Consider the following 16,025-nt stretch of genomic DNA (forward strand, 5'->3'; position numbering starts at 1 on the left):
ATTTTAATAATTACGTTAAAAAAGGAGAAAAAATTGAAATTTTCCTCTTATTTTTGATCAGAAGTATGTTGTCATAACATACAGTTAATAAAATTCTTACCAGTTTCTCTATGCTACTCTCACCACATGCTGGTGAAAAAAAATTTTTTAATTAAAATTTTTTCTTAATAGAGAAGTTGGGGTTTATAACAATCATAAAATCATAAATTTATCATGCATAAAATACAGGATTCCCATACACCTCCTCACCACCAACCCTTTCATTAGTGAAGAAAATTTGTTACAGTTGATAATAGCACTTTTTTGTGTGATTCTTATTTTTTTAACAGTAGTTACATTTGTTACAGTTGATGGAAGATTTTATTAAAGTACTTTAAACTATTGTCCATAATTTACATTGGGGTATTTTTTTCTACATACTCCCAAATAATTAAAAAATAATTCCTGTTTTTTTTTTTAAGCATGTCTTTATTTTTTTACTCATCTACCCATACACTGGATAAAGGGAGGTGTCAGTTGCAAGGTTTTTACAATTACATGGTCACACCATAAAAGATATGTAGTTATACAACCATTATCAAAGATCAAGCCTACTGAATTACAGTTCAGCAATTTCAGGTGTTTCCTTCTGGCTATTTTAATACACTAGAAAAACTGAAAATATATGTGTCTACATGAGTCACTAGTTAAATCCTGATTTCTCAGTTACACCTCCCTTTCATTTGATCACTCTCAATCTTCAGGGATATCTGGGCAATGACCATTTTAATTTCTTCATGCTGGAAAGGGGTGTTGATTTTCTGTAGTAGAAGAATGAAAACTGGTTGGTGTTTTTGGAAAGACTGGAACCTCTGGGTTTCAGGGCTTATCTGGCAAAGAAGCCATCTGGAGGCTTTAAGTTTTCTGCAAAAATAAACTTAATAGGTAAAATTTTTATTGAGTCTTTGATAGAGCCCAGGGTATTCTTTGGGATTTTCAAGAATACTGTTGGTTTTAGCCTATGCTTTTACACTAAAATAAAAATAAGACTTAAGTTATTTGAAGTAGGTAATTTAGGTGGATTGGATTGCATTTATCTTTCCACTAGTATTGGGGAAGTGTGTGTGTTCAGTATGAAACAAAAATTAAAGAGAATATTTTTGAACTACTTCAGAATGAATTTTTCAGATACATTCGAAGCATCACTTGAATGTAGTTAATGTGCTAATTAAATATTAACTCATATAGCTGTTATTTGAGAACAATTTCTCTTTTTTGATATAAACCATGATATATAAGTTTTGTTAATTCAGACCAGCTGTGCTTGCTTAGTATACACATTAGTTACCTATACTTGTATTCTTGTATCATCAATGAATAACTGCTTATAAAATATAATGTACTTAGTAAATACTTTTAAATCCTAAAAATATTTTTCCAGTAGCATGTATCCCACTCTTGAGCTCTTCTCGGTTGATGTTCCTTAGTACTATCAGATGACATCTTAGTAATGATTAGACAGCAGTGTTTCTCAACAGGACACAATTGACATTTGGACAGGATAATCCTTCATTCTCATGTATTACAAGAATTTTAGCATTCCTAATTGCTGGCACTAAGTGCCACTTGCTCCCACCCACCTCCTCTCTGAGTCATTGACTTTTGTTTTTTGTTTTTTTGTTTTTTTTAATGCTCCCATACTTTTCCAGATAATTCTAGCAGTTGATACTATTCCTCATTGGGAACCACTGATTGTATTTAGGATTTTTTTTTTTTTCCACATGGGCAGGCACCGGGAATCGAACCCAGGTCCTCGGGCATAGCAGGCAAGCATTCTTACCTGCTGAGCCACCGTGGACCGCCCTATATTTAGGATTTTAAATTTATTAATTTAAATCAATAAAGCTATGTTCTCCGCTTATATTTTTAGAAAACAGTGTGTTTTAACATTCCCTTTGCTTCCTTGTAGTAATCCACCTAACTCCCAGCCTGCTTCATATCAGAGGCGACTTTTAGTTACCAGGTCTGGCAGGAAAATTAAAGGAAGAGGACCACGGGTAGGTGATTCTTTTCCCAGAAATCTTCATAGTATTGTTTTTTATCTCCCTTAAGTAATTTTAGTGTTTATAAATACTGTTTTACTGTACAAGTAACTGAAATTTAACTGAACTGTGTATATTGAATTATATATGTTCCCTTTTTATAGATGATAGTAACTTCTGTGTATTGGTAGTTCCAAATTTAAAAAAATCCATGAAATATAAATCTTGGGGTCAGGAAATGTAGGATTGGGATATTTCTAACACCACCCCCATTGCTTCCTGACCACTATATCTCCACTCTTGTTAAAAATAAATAAATGAAAATTAGTCTTCATTATCTTTCTCATTACTGGATTCTGCCCATTAGAATTTAAATTCCTTTTTGTGTTTTCAAAATTTGTTTATACTCAGTTGTATCCATTTCAGTTTGTCTTCTACCCCCACTATTCTGCTATATGGTTAGCTCCATATCACAAAATTCAATGGAACACTTCAGTTTTCACCTGACTTTATCTCCCGCCTTAAAATACTGTTTCCCTTTTGCTTCCATGGCATTTTTCTTTAAACTGTCAGGCCAATGTGTCCTGTAATTCCAATGCCAGTTCATTCCTCTACCTGACTTTTAAATATTGAAGTACCTTAAGATTCCAACTCTTCTCTATGTATGCCCCTTGGACAAACTCATCACTCATTCCCTCAGTGGCTACCAATATGCTGATAACTGTCACATTTTTGTTTGCTCTTCTCAGCACCAGAAGCTTATTTACAGCCATTGAGTGGTCTAATGGACACTGCAATATTTACAAAGTTGAGCACATAGCACTTTCAGTTCAGACTGGTTCTCTTTTAGTTTCTTGGTCCTATCGATTGGCACTACCATCTGTCTATACATTACTTAAACCCAAAGCCCAAGAGTCATTGTGATTTTCCCCTTTATTTCATACTTACCAACATATCCTGTCAGTTCTACCTACCTAAAACTCTGAAATATATGTATTTCTTCCACTGAAATCCGTATACTTCCACTCCTGCCATCCTAATTCAATTCACCTCTCATATATTGTCTGAACTAGTTACGATGGCTTCCTAATTACTGCCTTGGTAGTTTTCAAAGTCTTTGTCTCAGGACCCCTTTACACTCTTAAAAATTACTGAGGACCCAAAGAGCTTTTTTTTTGATGGGGATCGTATCTGTTGATATTTAGAAATTAAAACTGAGAAATATTCAGAACACAAGAATGCATAAGGACACGTTCCATTAGTTGTAAAAGCACTGACATCAAAACATGTCATGGAGTTTCTTGTAGACTGTATTTGAAAGAATGAGAAGTGAACAGAAAAGTATGATAATATTATAAAAATTGTTTTGAACTTTTGACTTTGCAGATCCCCTGAGTCTTGGGATCCCTAGACCATAATCTGAGAGTCACTGATTAAATCCTTTCTCTAAACGGTAGTCAGAATGATCTTTGAGAAGTGAAAGTCCGATTATGTCACTCCTTTACCATTGATCCTAGGACAGATCCAAAATTTCTTACCGTGGCTTACAAGACCTCCACAATCTAGTCCTTGCTTACCTCATCAGTATTATGTAGTACTACTTTCCCTCACTGTTAGTTCTAGCCATACTTATCTTGCTAATCATTTCTAAAACATTCTGTTTCTTCCTATTTCAGAACCTTCAGACATGGCATTGCTTAGTTAAGTCCTCCTAAACAAAAATTTTTATGAGAAAAAGTGCTCAGCTTTTAATTATTAGTTTACTGAATCTTATCCCCATCAGATCTCTGTCATATATTCCCTGAGCACCTTTTACTTTACTTCTTGGCAGTTATCCTGATTGAGTTGCCTATTTTTTTAAATATCTGCGATTGTATGTCTATTCATATGTCCTCTTAGCCCTTGAAGGGAGCAAAATCAGGTAAAATCAGCAAAATCTTGACTCACTAAAGACTTTTGAGTACATACATGGTGGAGTGGTTGGCCATCCTAAGGGTTGAGTAAATAGTGGTTGAATAAATGAACTTTTGTGCTTTTACTCAGTTTTTCTCATAATGAGGAGAAATAGTTGCTTTGATCAATAAAGTGAACATACACCCAAATCGGAACTTGGCAGCCTTTAATGATTATTGCACATCTTATGCTCTAGCATCACTTGGATAGGACTCTTTCAGGGAGAAGACTGGTGACATATGGGTACTAGAATATTCTGTGGCTAATGCCTCCTGTTTTTGCAACTTGCAGTATGACCAAAATTTTTCTGCTTTATTGATTTCATATTTGAAAATTTGGAAATTTTAGCATTTTTAAGGGGAAAAGAAATATCACCCATTTATTTGAACTTAGCAATGCATACTCTTTGCCTAAGGATAAACTTTAATGTTATAATACGTTTATGCTTTTAATACCTTAATATTTTTCCATTTTTTTCTTAAGCGATATCGAACTCCTTCCAGATCCAGATCAAGGGATCGTTTCAGGCGTAGTGAGACTCCTCCACATTGGAGGCAAGAGATGCAGAGAGCTCAAAGAATGAGGGTATCAAGTGGTGAAAGATGGATCAAAGGGGACAAGTGAGTATTAACTACCTTATTCCAAATGTGTGTGACAAGTATTATTTTTACTATTGTGCGTTAAATTATTTTACTAATATCCATTTTAATTTGTTTCTAAATACCTAAGAAAAATTAAAAGTATTTTTTTCCTAATAATGTTTTCTAACATCTTTATTTTTCTAATTTTTTTAGGAGTGAGTTAAATGAAATAAAAGAAAATCAAAGAAGTCCAGTTAGAATAAAAGAGAGAAAAATTACTGAGCATAGGCATGTGTCAGAAAGTCCCAACAGAAAAAGTGAAAAGGAAAAGAAAGTTAAAGACCATAAATCTAACAGCAAAGACAGAGATATCAGCAGAAATTCAGATAAAGATGATAAATATAATAAAAGCAAAGTGAAGAAAAGGGCCAAATCTAAAAGTAGGAGTAAAAGCAAAGAGAAATCAAAGAGTAAAGAAAGAGATTCGAAGCATAATAGACATGAAGAAAAGAGGATGAGATCAAGGAGTAAAGAAAGGGATCATGAAAATGTTAAAGAAAAAGAAAAGCAGTCTGATCCTAAAGGGAAAGATCAGGAAAGGAGTAGGAGTAAAGAGAAGTCTAAACAGGTTGAATCAAAAAGTAATGATCATGATCATAATAAAAGTAAGGAAAAGGATAGACGTGCACAGTCTAGGAGTAGAGAACGTGCTATAACTAAAGGCAAACACAGTTATAACAGTAGAACAAGAGAACGGAGCAGGAGTAGGGACAGGAGCAGAAGAGTGCGATCTAGAAGCCAAGACCGAGATCGCAGCAGAAGCAAAGAGTACCATAGATACAGAGAACGGGAGTACAGGAGAAGAGGAAGGTCACGGAGCAGAGAGAGAAGAGCAACACCAGGAAGATCAAGAAGTAAAGATAGGAGGAGAAGGAGGAGAGATTCGCGAAGCTCAGAGAGAGAAGAAAGTCAAAGCAGAAACAAAGAAAAATATAGAAACCAAGAAAGTAAGAGTTCACACAGAAAAGAAAATTCAGAGGGTGAGAAAAGAATGTACTCTAAAAATCGTGATCATAATAGCTCAAGTAATAACAGGGAAAAAAAGGCCGATAAAGATCAAAGTCCATTCTCCAAAATAAAGCAAAGCAGTAGGGACAGTGACACATTGAAAAATAAAGAGGATGAGAAGATCAGCTCCTCAGTGGAAAAAGAAATAAACCAAATATCAAAGAGTCAAGAAAATGACCATGTACATGATAAAAATAAAAAATTTGATCATGAATCAAGCCCTGGCACAGATGAAGACAAAAGTGGATGAGTGAGTTGTATAAACTTATTTCCATTCTGTCTCAAATTTTAAGTTTTAGAGACTTGCTGATGAATCTTCTTTATGTTGTTTTCCTTTTTTATTTGGGGGGGGTGTTTTATGTTTGTCCTTTTTCTTTTTCTTTTTTTTTTTTAATGTGGACTTCATTGAGTTGATCTTTTGATAATCTGCAACCTGAATAATTTGTACTGCTAAAGTTTTAATAAACTTGAAATGAGAAAAACCACTTTGGTGTAATACTGTGTGCTGTGTTTAACTATTTCATGTGTGCATTTTTGTGTTGGAACAATCAGACAATAGCAAATGTGCTATACTACATCGTAATTTGATCAACCACAACCACTTGGAAATAAGCATAACTGATTGTTGCAATACAATGTTACAAAAGCTTGTGTTTCTTAATGATTAAGTAATCTGAAAAGCTACTAGGTAGAAGATATCTTGTATAGATTTTTCTGATTACATTTATAATAGAGGCTTATAGCAGTGGCTTTTAATGACCCAGAAGCAGGATCCTAATAACTTGAGATCTTAAATCATCATTTTTTATTTTACAGTAATTCATACTTTAAAAATAGATATTTAGTTGTTTATCTAGCACATCTGGTTTTTTGTAGTTTAAGTCATAGCTATTTCGTGTTAATGTATTTCTTGTCCAGTTTTGTTTTACTTAACTGTCTGTAAAACTAGAAATATTTTTTCAGTTGATGTACTGATTGAGCTTGACTTGCTGTTACACAGCATTTGACAGGTACTATACCTTAGAAAAATCATATTTTAATTCTTAATTTTGTGTTGCTTTTGGTCTGAACAGTTGAAATTGTTACTTTTGGGGAACATTGTAATTATTACCCTTTTCTAAAACTTTTTTAAAAATACTTCTCGCACTAACGCATACCACTTGTGCAGGTCCTTAAGCTAGAGTCTAAAACTTATTAGTATTGACATATTAACCTCCAAAGATTTCTCTTATTTGGCCACCAAACTATAATAGAATTGAGTGTTAACTCTGCATGTTTTCTTTCATTTTAAGTTGAATTGACTTCTCTAACTCATAGCCGTGAGTTTGGAATGGCGGGAAGATGCATCTTTTTAATATTCTTATCATGATAGGCTATATAGCATGTTTATTGACTCTGGTTTCTCTTCAGGTGGCTTTAAACCATTGCTGTTGACATTGTTTTTACTTGGCATGTATAACTTTTGCCACATAGATAATAGAAAGCTGCAAACTTTAATCGCTTACAGATTTAAACACTAAAGATACTCAAAAGTCCACTAAGTTTTGTGTTGTGTTTTGCTATTTTGTGATGTGTGGCCTTTTATCCTGTAATCTCTCTACTAAATAAAACATTGAACATACAGCAAACACAAAACCTGCCTCATTTGAAAATAAATTTCAAAATTCAAATTGATAGTAGCCTTTAGAAAGTTTTGTACTTCATTCACTATTTGTCAATATAATGTCAACTCTTATTACCAAGGTAGCTTCTTGGTACATCTAGTAACTGTTCAATACTATTCAAACTGAACAAAACAATGCTTAACAGAATGTTTGTCTTATTGATGAATACTTAATGATACATTTGGCATTGTGGTAGCTGTTTACAGAATGAGTAGGATAATGACAAGATTGGTTGGGATATTCTTGAAACAACCACAGTAGATTCTTTCCCATTTTTTTCCTGATTATAAAGTTAATAGATTCTTATTATAGTCCAGGATGATTGAGTCCTTAAAGACTTTAACCACAAACCCACATTAGGAAATAATGCAGTCTGATTACCCAAGCTGTATAATTAGTTACATATTTTAATTTTATTGTTTGTCTTAAATGCACTAAATTGCATATTTTAAATCTTTGGTATAAACGTTGAGTTTCAAGAACGGTGCTATTTTAAGAAAGGATTTCTAATAACGGTTATAGTTTTTTAAAAGTCCATGCTAACTAAAAACGCTGCTTTGTTGTCTGATCTAGAGCTTTGACTACTAAGAATTACAGGCAAGTAATTTCAAATCTCAGCGTTTTGAAAGGTAACCAGAGGGGAGAAATTTTAGTAATTTTTATAAGCAGTATTCTCCGTTTTGCTTATCAAAAGCAAATACTGTGCTAAGCAGTACTTATAGGCCTTTTTTTAAAAAAAAAAGCTTTGTTGGCTGTTGTAACAATGAGATGCGGTAAAGGAGTTAAGATGAGATGACAATCAACTAGATTTTATTTTGAGTATAAGGAATGTTTGAAAAATTAACTGTACTTCAAGATCTACCCTTGCATTTTAATATCACATGGCTTACATGGTCCTTTCATTATATCTTTTATGTTTACTTTGGCCGTGATCTGTTTTCCTAAAATTCAGGTGTATAATTCTTTCCTATCAAATTGATTTCATAGTTCTTTATATCTGAGCTTAAAGTTTACTTCAGAGTATCTTTGACTTAATATCTTTTTAAAGCAATTTAAATTGTTTTGCTTTTATTGTTTCGCTATATTTAAGCAAATTCTTTGCAATGTGTAGAATTTTCATGATTGTTATTTTGTGTGAATTACTTCCCTGAATAAACTACCTGCCACAGAAATTGTTGTGACAGAGAGATTAAATATAAGTAAACTGAACAGTGAAGAAGCTACAGGGTTCCATTAAAACATTTTTATTAAATTACTTTATAGTCAGTTCATAGAGCAAAATAGTTTTAAGTTTTTTAATGGAAGGCCTCATAGAAACTGTAAAGAATTAGTATAATAAATCTATCTATACACAAGTGTGGTATTGGCTTTGCTGAATTGCCTTTGATTCTTGTGCCCAGTGGGAGGTATGAAACTAAACCAAGTAAATATTTTATATTATGGGCCAGCCCACATTTGTTTTCTGGTACTTTGGGTTATGGTATTAATTCATACTTCAAGTTAGTATACGGAATAAATTAATGTATATTTTTTAGTAGTTCTTTATTCTTAACTTCCAGGTGGTAATATTTTTCATCACACTTCAAACTTTTAATAAATTTCTAAAGAAATTTGTTTGTTTTGTCTTCACCAGAAGGTATTTTAAAAATACATCATACAGCTGATTGCTATAAAGAACCTTAAAAATGAGTATTTTTCTATCTCTTTTTTGTCCTATTTCTTTGTGTAATTATACACTTTAGGATTCATACTCTTACAGTTGAATAAACTCTCTGAGGATTATAGATTGATACCATGCTTATTTTGAGGAAATATCTTTTGAAAATGCTTATTTTAAAAAATTAATACACAAAAGTAAGCCCCAGCAAGTGCAGCATTGATTGGCATACCTACTCATAATGGGCTTCCCAACTGCCTCTAGGCAAATGCAAACTCACTGGTCTCTGGTATGGCACAAGAAGAAAATAAAGGGTAAAAATTAGTAAAAAAAATTCCATTATAACGATTGGAGAAGGGAGTCCTTGAAGATTTGTGTTTATTTTTTGGTGCAGGGGGGAGTGATGGGGTTGAATTTGTGTTTCTGCGTTTTTAAAGCAAATTCCATATGTTACCAAAAGCACATGCTGTATATTTTCTTCTCCTTTTGTGTGTTTATAGTATTTTGAAAGACTGATAAATGAAATGGGTATTTGTACATGGGGGTGTTAAAGGGGGTGTTAAAGGTTCTGTGGCTGCTCTCCTTGTGAAAGGGAAACACAAATGAAGTTCATGTACTTCCTTTTCCTAGCTCAAAAGTCACTGTGATGTATATTTTTTTAATGAAATTTAGAAATAAAGCTATTGTCTTCTCAATTGTAAAATTAGTTTCCAAATGCTGCTTCTCATCATTAGTCTAGTAACTGTTGAATTGTTTTCTGCAAATTGCATTTAACAAAATTCAAACTTGGAAAACTGTGTGTTAACTTTTATAGTTAAACATTGTATTAAATAAAACTATGCTATAGTAACCTGTTTGCTTTTTGTATTTTTTAAATTGTGTTATTCAACCTTTATTTTTGTTCAAAGCTAAAAAATGAAGATAAATCAACTAAAATAATTCTTTTATTTTACCTGTGGGGGTATAGAGTTATTTGGATTTTGAGAAAACTGAATCAAGAGTTTAATAATACCCAGCTTCTTTAGGAATTTAGCCAGCAGTGATATTTTCTAGAAGAAGGTTTGGTGATAAGTTATAGTGTAATTGTTTACTCGTAATGCTTCAAATTGCAGAGTATCTTTCATCTCAGCAAACTTTTAAGGCTAAACTTGGAGTTTTCATTACCATATACTGGAATATTACCATTTGCTTTTTAGTTCCTCCAAATTGCTCTACACTGGGAACACTTTAATATATCCTGTGCCTGACAGTTTTAATATAACACTTATCATTATAAAGCCATATAAATGTTAGTTTTCTTTGTAAAACAAAATAGTTTAGTTTTGGTTTGGCTTTGTTTTTACTTAAATTGCATATATTTAGGGAAAGTGTCTTGTTAACTTGAGAGTTAGTCACTGAAAATACATACCTAGGTAAAAACATTCTGACTAGTCTGTGGTCTGTGTGTGTTAACAGGTGAGTATTATTAAATTCTCAGATTCTGGACTCTAAATGCCTTAGCCAGGAAAATATGAAAAATGTGTTTCCTATGGCGCAAATTGTGTATTAAAATGCTTTTAGTTTCAGTTTGCTCTTTTTTCACTGCTGTCTAGGTTTCTTTCCTGAACATATTTCCTAATCTAATATTTTGTTTAGTGCTAAAGTACTGACTCATAATTTTTCTATCTTTTCTTCCCCTCAAAGTCCTCTTAATATCCAAAATGTCTTGGTTCCAGTTTACTTCTATGTCCAAAGTTTTTAGCTGTGGGTTTCTTTTATCAGATTAGACTAGAACAGTTGTCATTCCAGTGCTCTCAGTGTTGTTTCACCACTCAGTTCTCTTCACTGAATTTTCATGTTAAATTAATGTTATTCACTTGGCTAAATTGGTTGTAAAACCTATTTGTGTTATTAAGCATTTTGTAGAAACTGGGTTCCTGTTTTATAATAGGAAAATGATTTTATCCAAAGGTAGTAATTGCCCCTAAATAACATAACTCTTAAAACTGAAAGGAAGAGGCATATGTTAGAGGTTCCCACCTGCCTTGGTTCACTGTGCTCTTCCATCTCAGTCATCTCTTTTTTTTATTATGAAAAATAACATATATTCAAAACAAATTTTAAAGCACACCAACACTTAGTTTTAGAACAGATTTCAGAATTTGACACAATTTTTGGTTTTCCTTCCGCCTGTTCCAGGATACTGGAGATTAAGAGAAATAGCAATATAATAATTCAGTAGTTATTTGTGAAATTCTATCTTCTCTGTTATAACTTCACCTTCACCTTTAATCTTTCTTCCAATCTTTAGCGGTATTTGGGCTATGCCCAAATCTAACCTTTTCATGTTGGGAAGGGCTATTGATAATATGGGATAGGGGGGATGGAGCTAATGTTGTAGAGAGGCTGGCGTCTCTGGGTTTCAGGACTTACCTGGCCTAGGAACCCATCTGGAGATTGTGGGTTTCTGGGAAGTAATCATAGTGCATGGAACTTTAATAGTATCTCACATAAAGCCCTGAATGTTCATTAGGGTTGACAGGAATGGTTTTGATTGGAGTTTGGCAAACCAAGATAAATAGCAATATCTGTCTGAAGCTTGTGTAAGTATAGCCTCTCGAATCTGTTTGAACTTTCAGCCACCGATACCTTATTATGATTCTTTTCTCCCTTTTGATCAGGAAAACACTGTTGCTCATCAGTAATCTTTACATGGCATCTCTAGGTGAAAAATATCTAATGGCTCTGTTTATTAAATAGTTTCATTTGGAAAAAATGTTTTTCATTCTTAAATAGCTGTAATAATGGGATGATATTAAGGAATTACTAATTTTATTGGATTGATAAAGGCGTGTGTTTATGGTTTTTTACATGTAAAACATTCTCTAGATTCATTTTTTTAACTTATTTTAAAATACTTTCTAAATTACAGGACAATTAAAAAATATTACTAAATAATGTATTATTTTTACAGAGATCCCCAGCATTTCCTTACCCACCCCCAAAGACCCAGACCCACCCAAGAACACTTGAATGTAGATTATATACATTGAACATTTAATACTGCCGTATTACATGTCCAAAGAACAAAGATAACATTTATGTGATCACCTCAAGTGCAATTATCAAGTTCAAGGAATTTAACATTGATAAAAAGCTTTCAGGCCTTATTCCAATTTTTTGTGTGTGTTCCAGTAATGTCCTTATGAGCCCTTTTTCCTTCCTTGCTAAATTCCATCCAGGATAATGTATTGGATTTAATTATTGCTTCTTTAGTTGCTCTTTTACTAAATTGTGGGAGCCTATATACAACATAAACCTTCCCCTAACAACCACTCCCAAGCATAGCTTTCAGCAAAAGTAATCACATTCACAATGTTGTACCATCAACAACTTCCATTAATAAAATGTTTCCTATCTCCCAAACAAACCCTACATTCATTCTGTATTAATTCCTCATTACCCTCTTCCCCACTCCTGACAACCTGTATCTAATTTCTGACAATGAGCTTCCATATTCTTTAAAATTACCTTTGTACTTAGCACAGCGTTTAAATGTAATACCCTAAATCTATAACCATCTCATTTAGTTTGATATCAACTTAATTTCAATAGTGCACAAACTATGTTCCAAATAAAAAACAATAGTATTGGCATTTATATTTGCCCATCTCACTTCCCTCACTAGAGATCTTTATTTCTTCATGTGGCTTCAATCTATTGTCTATTGTCGTTTTCTTTCAACCTGCAAAACCCTCTTCAGCATCTCTTCTGGGACTGTTGTAGGTGAGATAAACCCTAGTCAGCTTTTGTTTATCTGGGAATGTCTTGTCTTACTCATTTTGAAGGGCAATTTGGGCTGGATATAGAACTCTTGGTTAGCAATTTTTTGCTTTCAGCACTGTAAATGTCATCACCACTGCCAGGTTTCCTATTAGAAATCAGCACAATGAGGCCCCCTTATATGTGGCATGTTGTTTCTCTTTTGTGGCTTTCAAAAATCTCTGTCTTGGGCATTTGGCAGTTGACTACAATATGCCGCAGCATAGGTCTATTTGGATTTATCCTGTTTGGAGTTCATAGAGCATCTTGGATGTGTAAATTCATTACTTTCATTAAATTTTGGAAAGTTTTAGTCATAATTTCTTCGAATATTCTCTCCCCCTTTCTGATCATTCTGGGTTTCCTGTAATGTGTATATTGGTATAGTAGGTGATGTTCCACAGGTGTCTCAGATTCTTTTCACTTTTCTTCCTTCTTTCTGTTCCTCAGACTAAATTGTTTCAAATCTCTTATCTTCGCCTGTAATTCTTTGTTCAGCCTGCTCCAATCATCTGTTCAGCCCCTATAGGGAATTTTTAATTTCTGTTACTGTGCTCTTGAGCTTTGTTTGGTTCCTTTTCATAATTTTCAACACTCTTGATATTCTCTTTGTGCTCATCTATTATTTTCCTAATTTCCTTTAGTTCCCTGTCCCTATTTTCCTTCAGCCTTTTGAGCATATTTAGGACCATTTTTTAATAGTTTCTCATATGTCCCAGGTCTTTTCCTCATCAATGATGAATGGGTCATCGCTTCTTGTTTCTTTGTATGTTTGTGACCTTTTGCTGAAACCTGGACATTTTAATAATGTGTTATTTCTGCAATTTAAATTCTGATTTGTCTGTTCCTTAAGCATTCAGCTGCTATGACAGAAATTTCCTTGAATCCAGAAGCTAATTTTAAAAAAGCAAACAAAACACCTTTTCTAGTCCTTGCAAATTGAGTGTTTTGTGAGTACTCTCTTTCAGGGCTTATCCTTACAACGAGTTTGGAGAATAGTTCCAGGGCAAAGCATAGGGATCTCTGATCTTTTCTGCATATGTGTCTCGTTTTAGGTATGCATGTGAGGCTCTAGAAATTCCCCCATTTATATGGATACAAATGTCCCCACCTTGCTTTGAAGCAATTTCCCCCTTGGTCTCAGGCACCACACTGTTTATCCTATGGCCAATAATGCCTTGACCCACGCACCACGCCGTGACTGTTCTCCCACAGCATTCTGTAGAAGAGCTTGATGAGCCGCCTTCTATACCCAGGGCACATTCTGGGATGGCAAAATCTCTCAGACCATCTCCACACAGAGTGGAACAGATACATGCTCTCAGTATATGCTAAGGGCTCCTCTGCTTACTCCACACCCAGGACAAGGGATCCACTTTGGGAGAACTAGAGAGAGGTACAGGAGGGGCCTCAGAGTACCACAAGATCCTACTGCTATCTAATTATTTTAAGAAGGTGAAAAGCTATTTTATTTCAAGACTCCCAAGTACCACTTACATATGTTTATTTGCTGGTCACTGTTTGAATTTTGGAAAATAAATCCACACTGAGAGCAGATACAAATTGTTAGGTATTAAATGGCAAAAATGAATCAAACACATAAATGAATCTGCATTAACACTTGGATTACGTTCTACATCCTCACTCAGAAGTTTAGCTTTCGGTTTTAACCATCTGATGTTGAACTCTTGGTTAAATGTCTAACAGAGAACGTTGTAGCGGGAAGCAAGATGGGTGATCTTTATTTGGTAGTTATAACCAAGGCGGCACTTTATACTTAAACCTACAGGTAATGGAGACCATTCTACCCAGGCAGAATAAGGACATTTTTAAAACCTGCAAAGGAAACCAGAGACATCCAACAGAACATAGAGGCCATGTGAGCCAAGCTGTTATGAGTTGGTATGCACCCTTACATTTCAGCAAGGGTAGACAAGCCAACATTACTTGAATCAAGAGTATGTTTTTCCTCTGAAAATCTTGCCAATGAATGCAGTTCTCTGCACCCAGTAAAGTTTAAAGAATCAGCCCTAGTAACAGTCACATTTAGAAGAAACATGCATTGTACATTCAGAATCACTATTTGCTTTTTCTGCGTCTTTCTGTTTTTCCCTGAACATGGAGGTGTTTGAGTCTCTTGTGTTTCTTCTGCACCAGATACGAGCTGTTTGAAAACTATTTCATTATCATCATCATCATCATTCATTTCAGCCACTTCAGATATTTGCCTCTCAAAAAAATGTTGGTAAACAAAAAAAAAAAAAAAAAAGAAAAAAGTGTTGGTATGCAAAATGGAGTGGGGCCTCTGAAACCTCTGTTTCTTTTTGTTTGGGAAAACCTGGCTATTCATAGATTTCTGAAGAACAGTGTTTGAAGCATTTCTTTTTTCTCTTTCCATAAAATCAATGAAGGAAAATCATATTTTATTCCTTTTTTGAACTAATTTCTTCCTGAGTAATTTTTCTTTGTTTTTAAATCTCCATCCATAGCTTTTCTATATGAGTCCTTATACTGTTTCACTGCTGGATGTGATAACTTTGCAAATGGAACATCCCAGTCTGAAAAGTTCATTTACTTCTGATGCCATAAACACACTTCAAGAGCCTTTCACCAATAAGGTAGTTGTTCATTGTTTCAGCAACTATCTTGGCAACATCCTGAGACTCAAACTCCACAAAGGCATAGCCTTTGCTATTTCCAATCTTTTTACTTCTGGACAGTCTGAGTCTCATGACAGTGTCAAACTGGGAGAAATATGCTTAGAGCTGGGGTTTGAAAAGGCCTCAAGGTATGTGGCTCACATAGATTACTCCAGGAGTAATTTTTTCCTTGTGGTGTCATGTGCCGGTGGAACTGTGCCACTTGCTTCTAAAACTTGGCCTGCACCTGCAGGTCCAGCAACAGGAGCGGCTTGTCAGGGCCCAAAATCTCAGCCATGTCCAAAGCACAGCAGCCAACACATTCTACGCAGTGCTCCCAGAGACACTGTCAATCCTGTACTTGCAAGTAGCCTTTTTCTTGATTCTATTCTTGCCTGGTTATGTTTAATTCTTTAACCACGTTCTGGAGCTTTGATAAAGATACTTCTGCCACTTCTTGCTGGCTCTTCAAAGCCGTGGATGAATGAAGCCCTGAAGTGTTTCTCTTCACCATTTTGCTCGATATGGGGTCTGGTTATGTTTGGTTTTTTTTTTAAGTCTTCTGTTACAGATAAATTCTGAAGCATTTAGAGGTAAAATGATACGCTGTCTGGCATATAAAAGAAACAAAAATGGCAGAA

At 34.3% G+C, this 16,025-nt stretch overlaps 1 protein-coding gene and 1 pseudogene across 3 annotated transcripts in view; one reads left to right on the forward strand and one right to left on the reverse strand.

Moving 5' to 3' along the window:
- Positions 1-6,106, forward strand: part of PPIG (peptidylprolyl isomerase G) — a 47,346-nt gene extending 41,240 nt beyond the window's left edge. For all 3 annotated transcript variants that reach the window (XM_077154080.1, XM_077154082.1, XM_077154081.1), the window contains exons 12-14: positions 1,949-2,036; positions 4,458-4,594; positions 4,769-6,106. In XM_077154080.1, coding sequence (XP_077010195.1) covers positions 1,949-2,036; positions 4,458-4,594; positions 4,769-5,873 — 1,330 coding nt within the window. In that variant the 3' untranslated portion in view covers positions 5,874-6,106. The remainder of the gene's footprint in view (positions 1-1,948; positions 2,037-4,457; positions 4,595-4,768) is intronic.
- Positions 6,107-14,657: 8,551 nt separating this feature from the next.
- Positions 14,658-15,682, reverse strand: LOC143675776 (MKI67 FHA domain-interacting nucleolar phosphoprotein pseudogene; annotated as a pseudogene).
- Positions 15,683-16,025: the final 343 nt, after the last annotated feature.

Source organism: Tamandua tetradactyla, chromosome 3 (genome assembly GCF_023851605.1).
Source record: "Tamandua tetradactyla isolate mTamTet1 chromosome 3, mTamTet1.pri, whole genome shotgun sequence".
Lineage (NCBI taxonomy): Eukaryota > Metazoa > Chordata > Mammalia > Pilosa > Myrmecophagidae > Tamandua > Tamandua tetradactyla.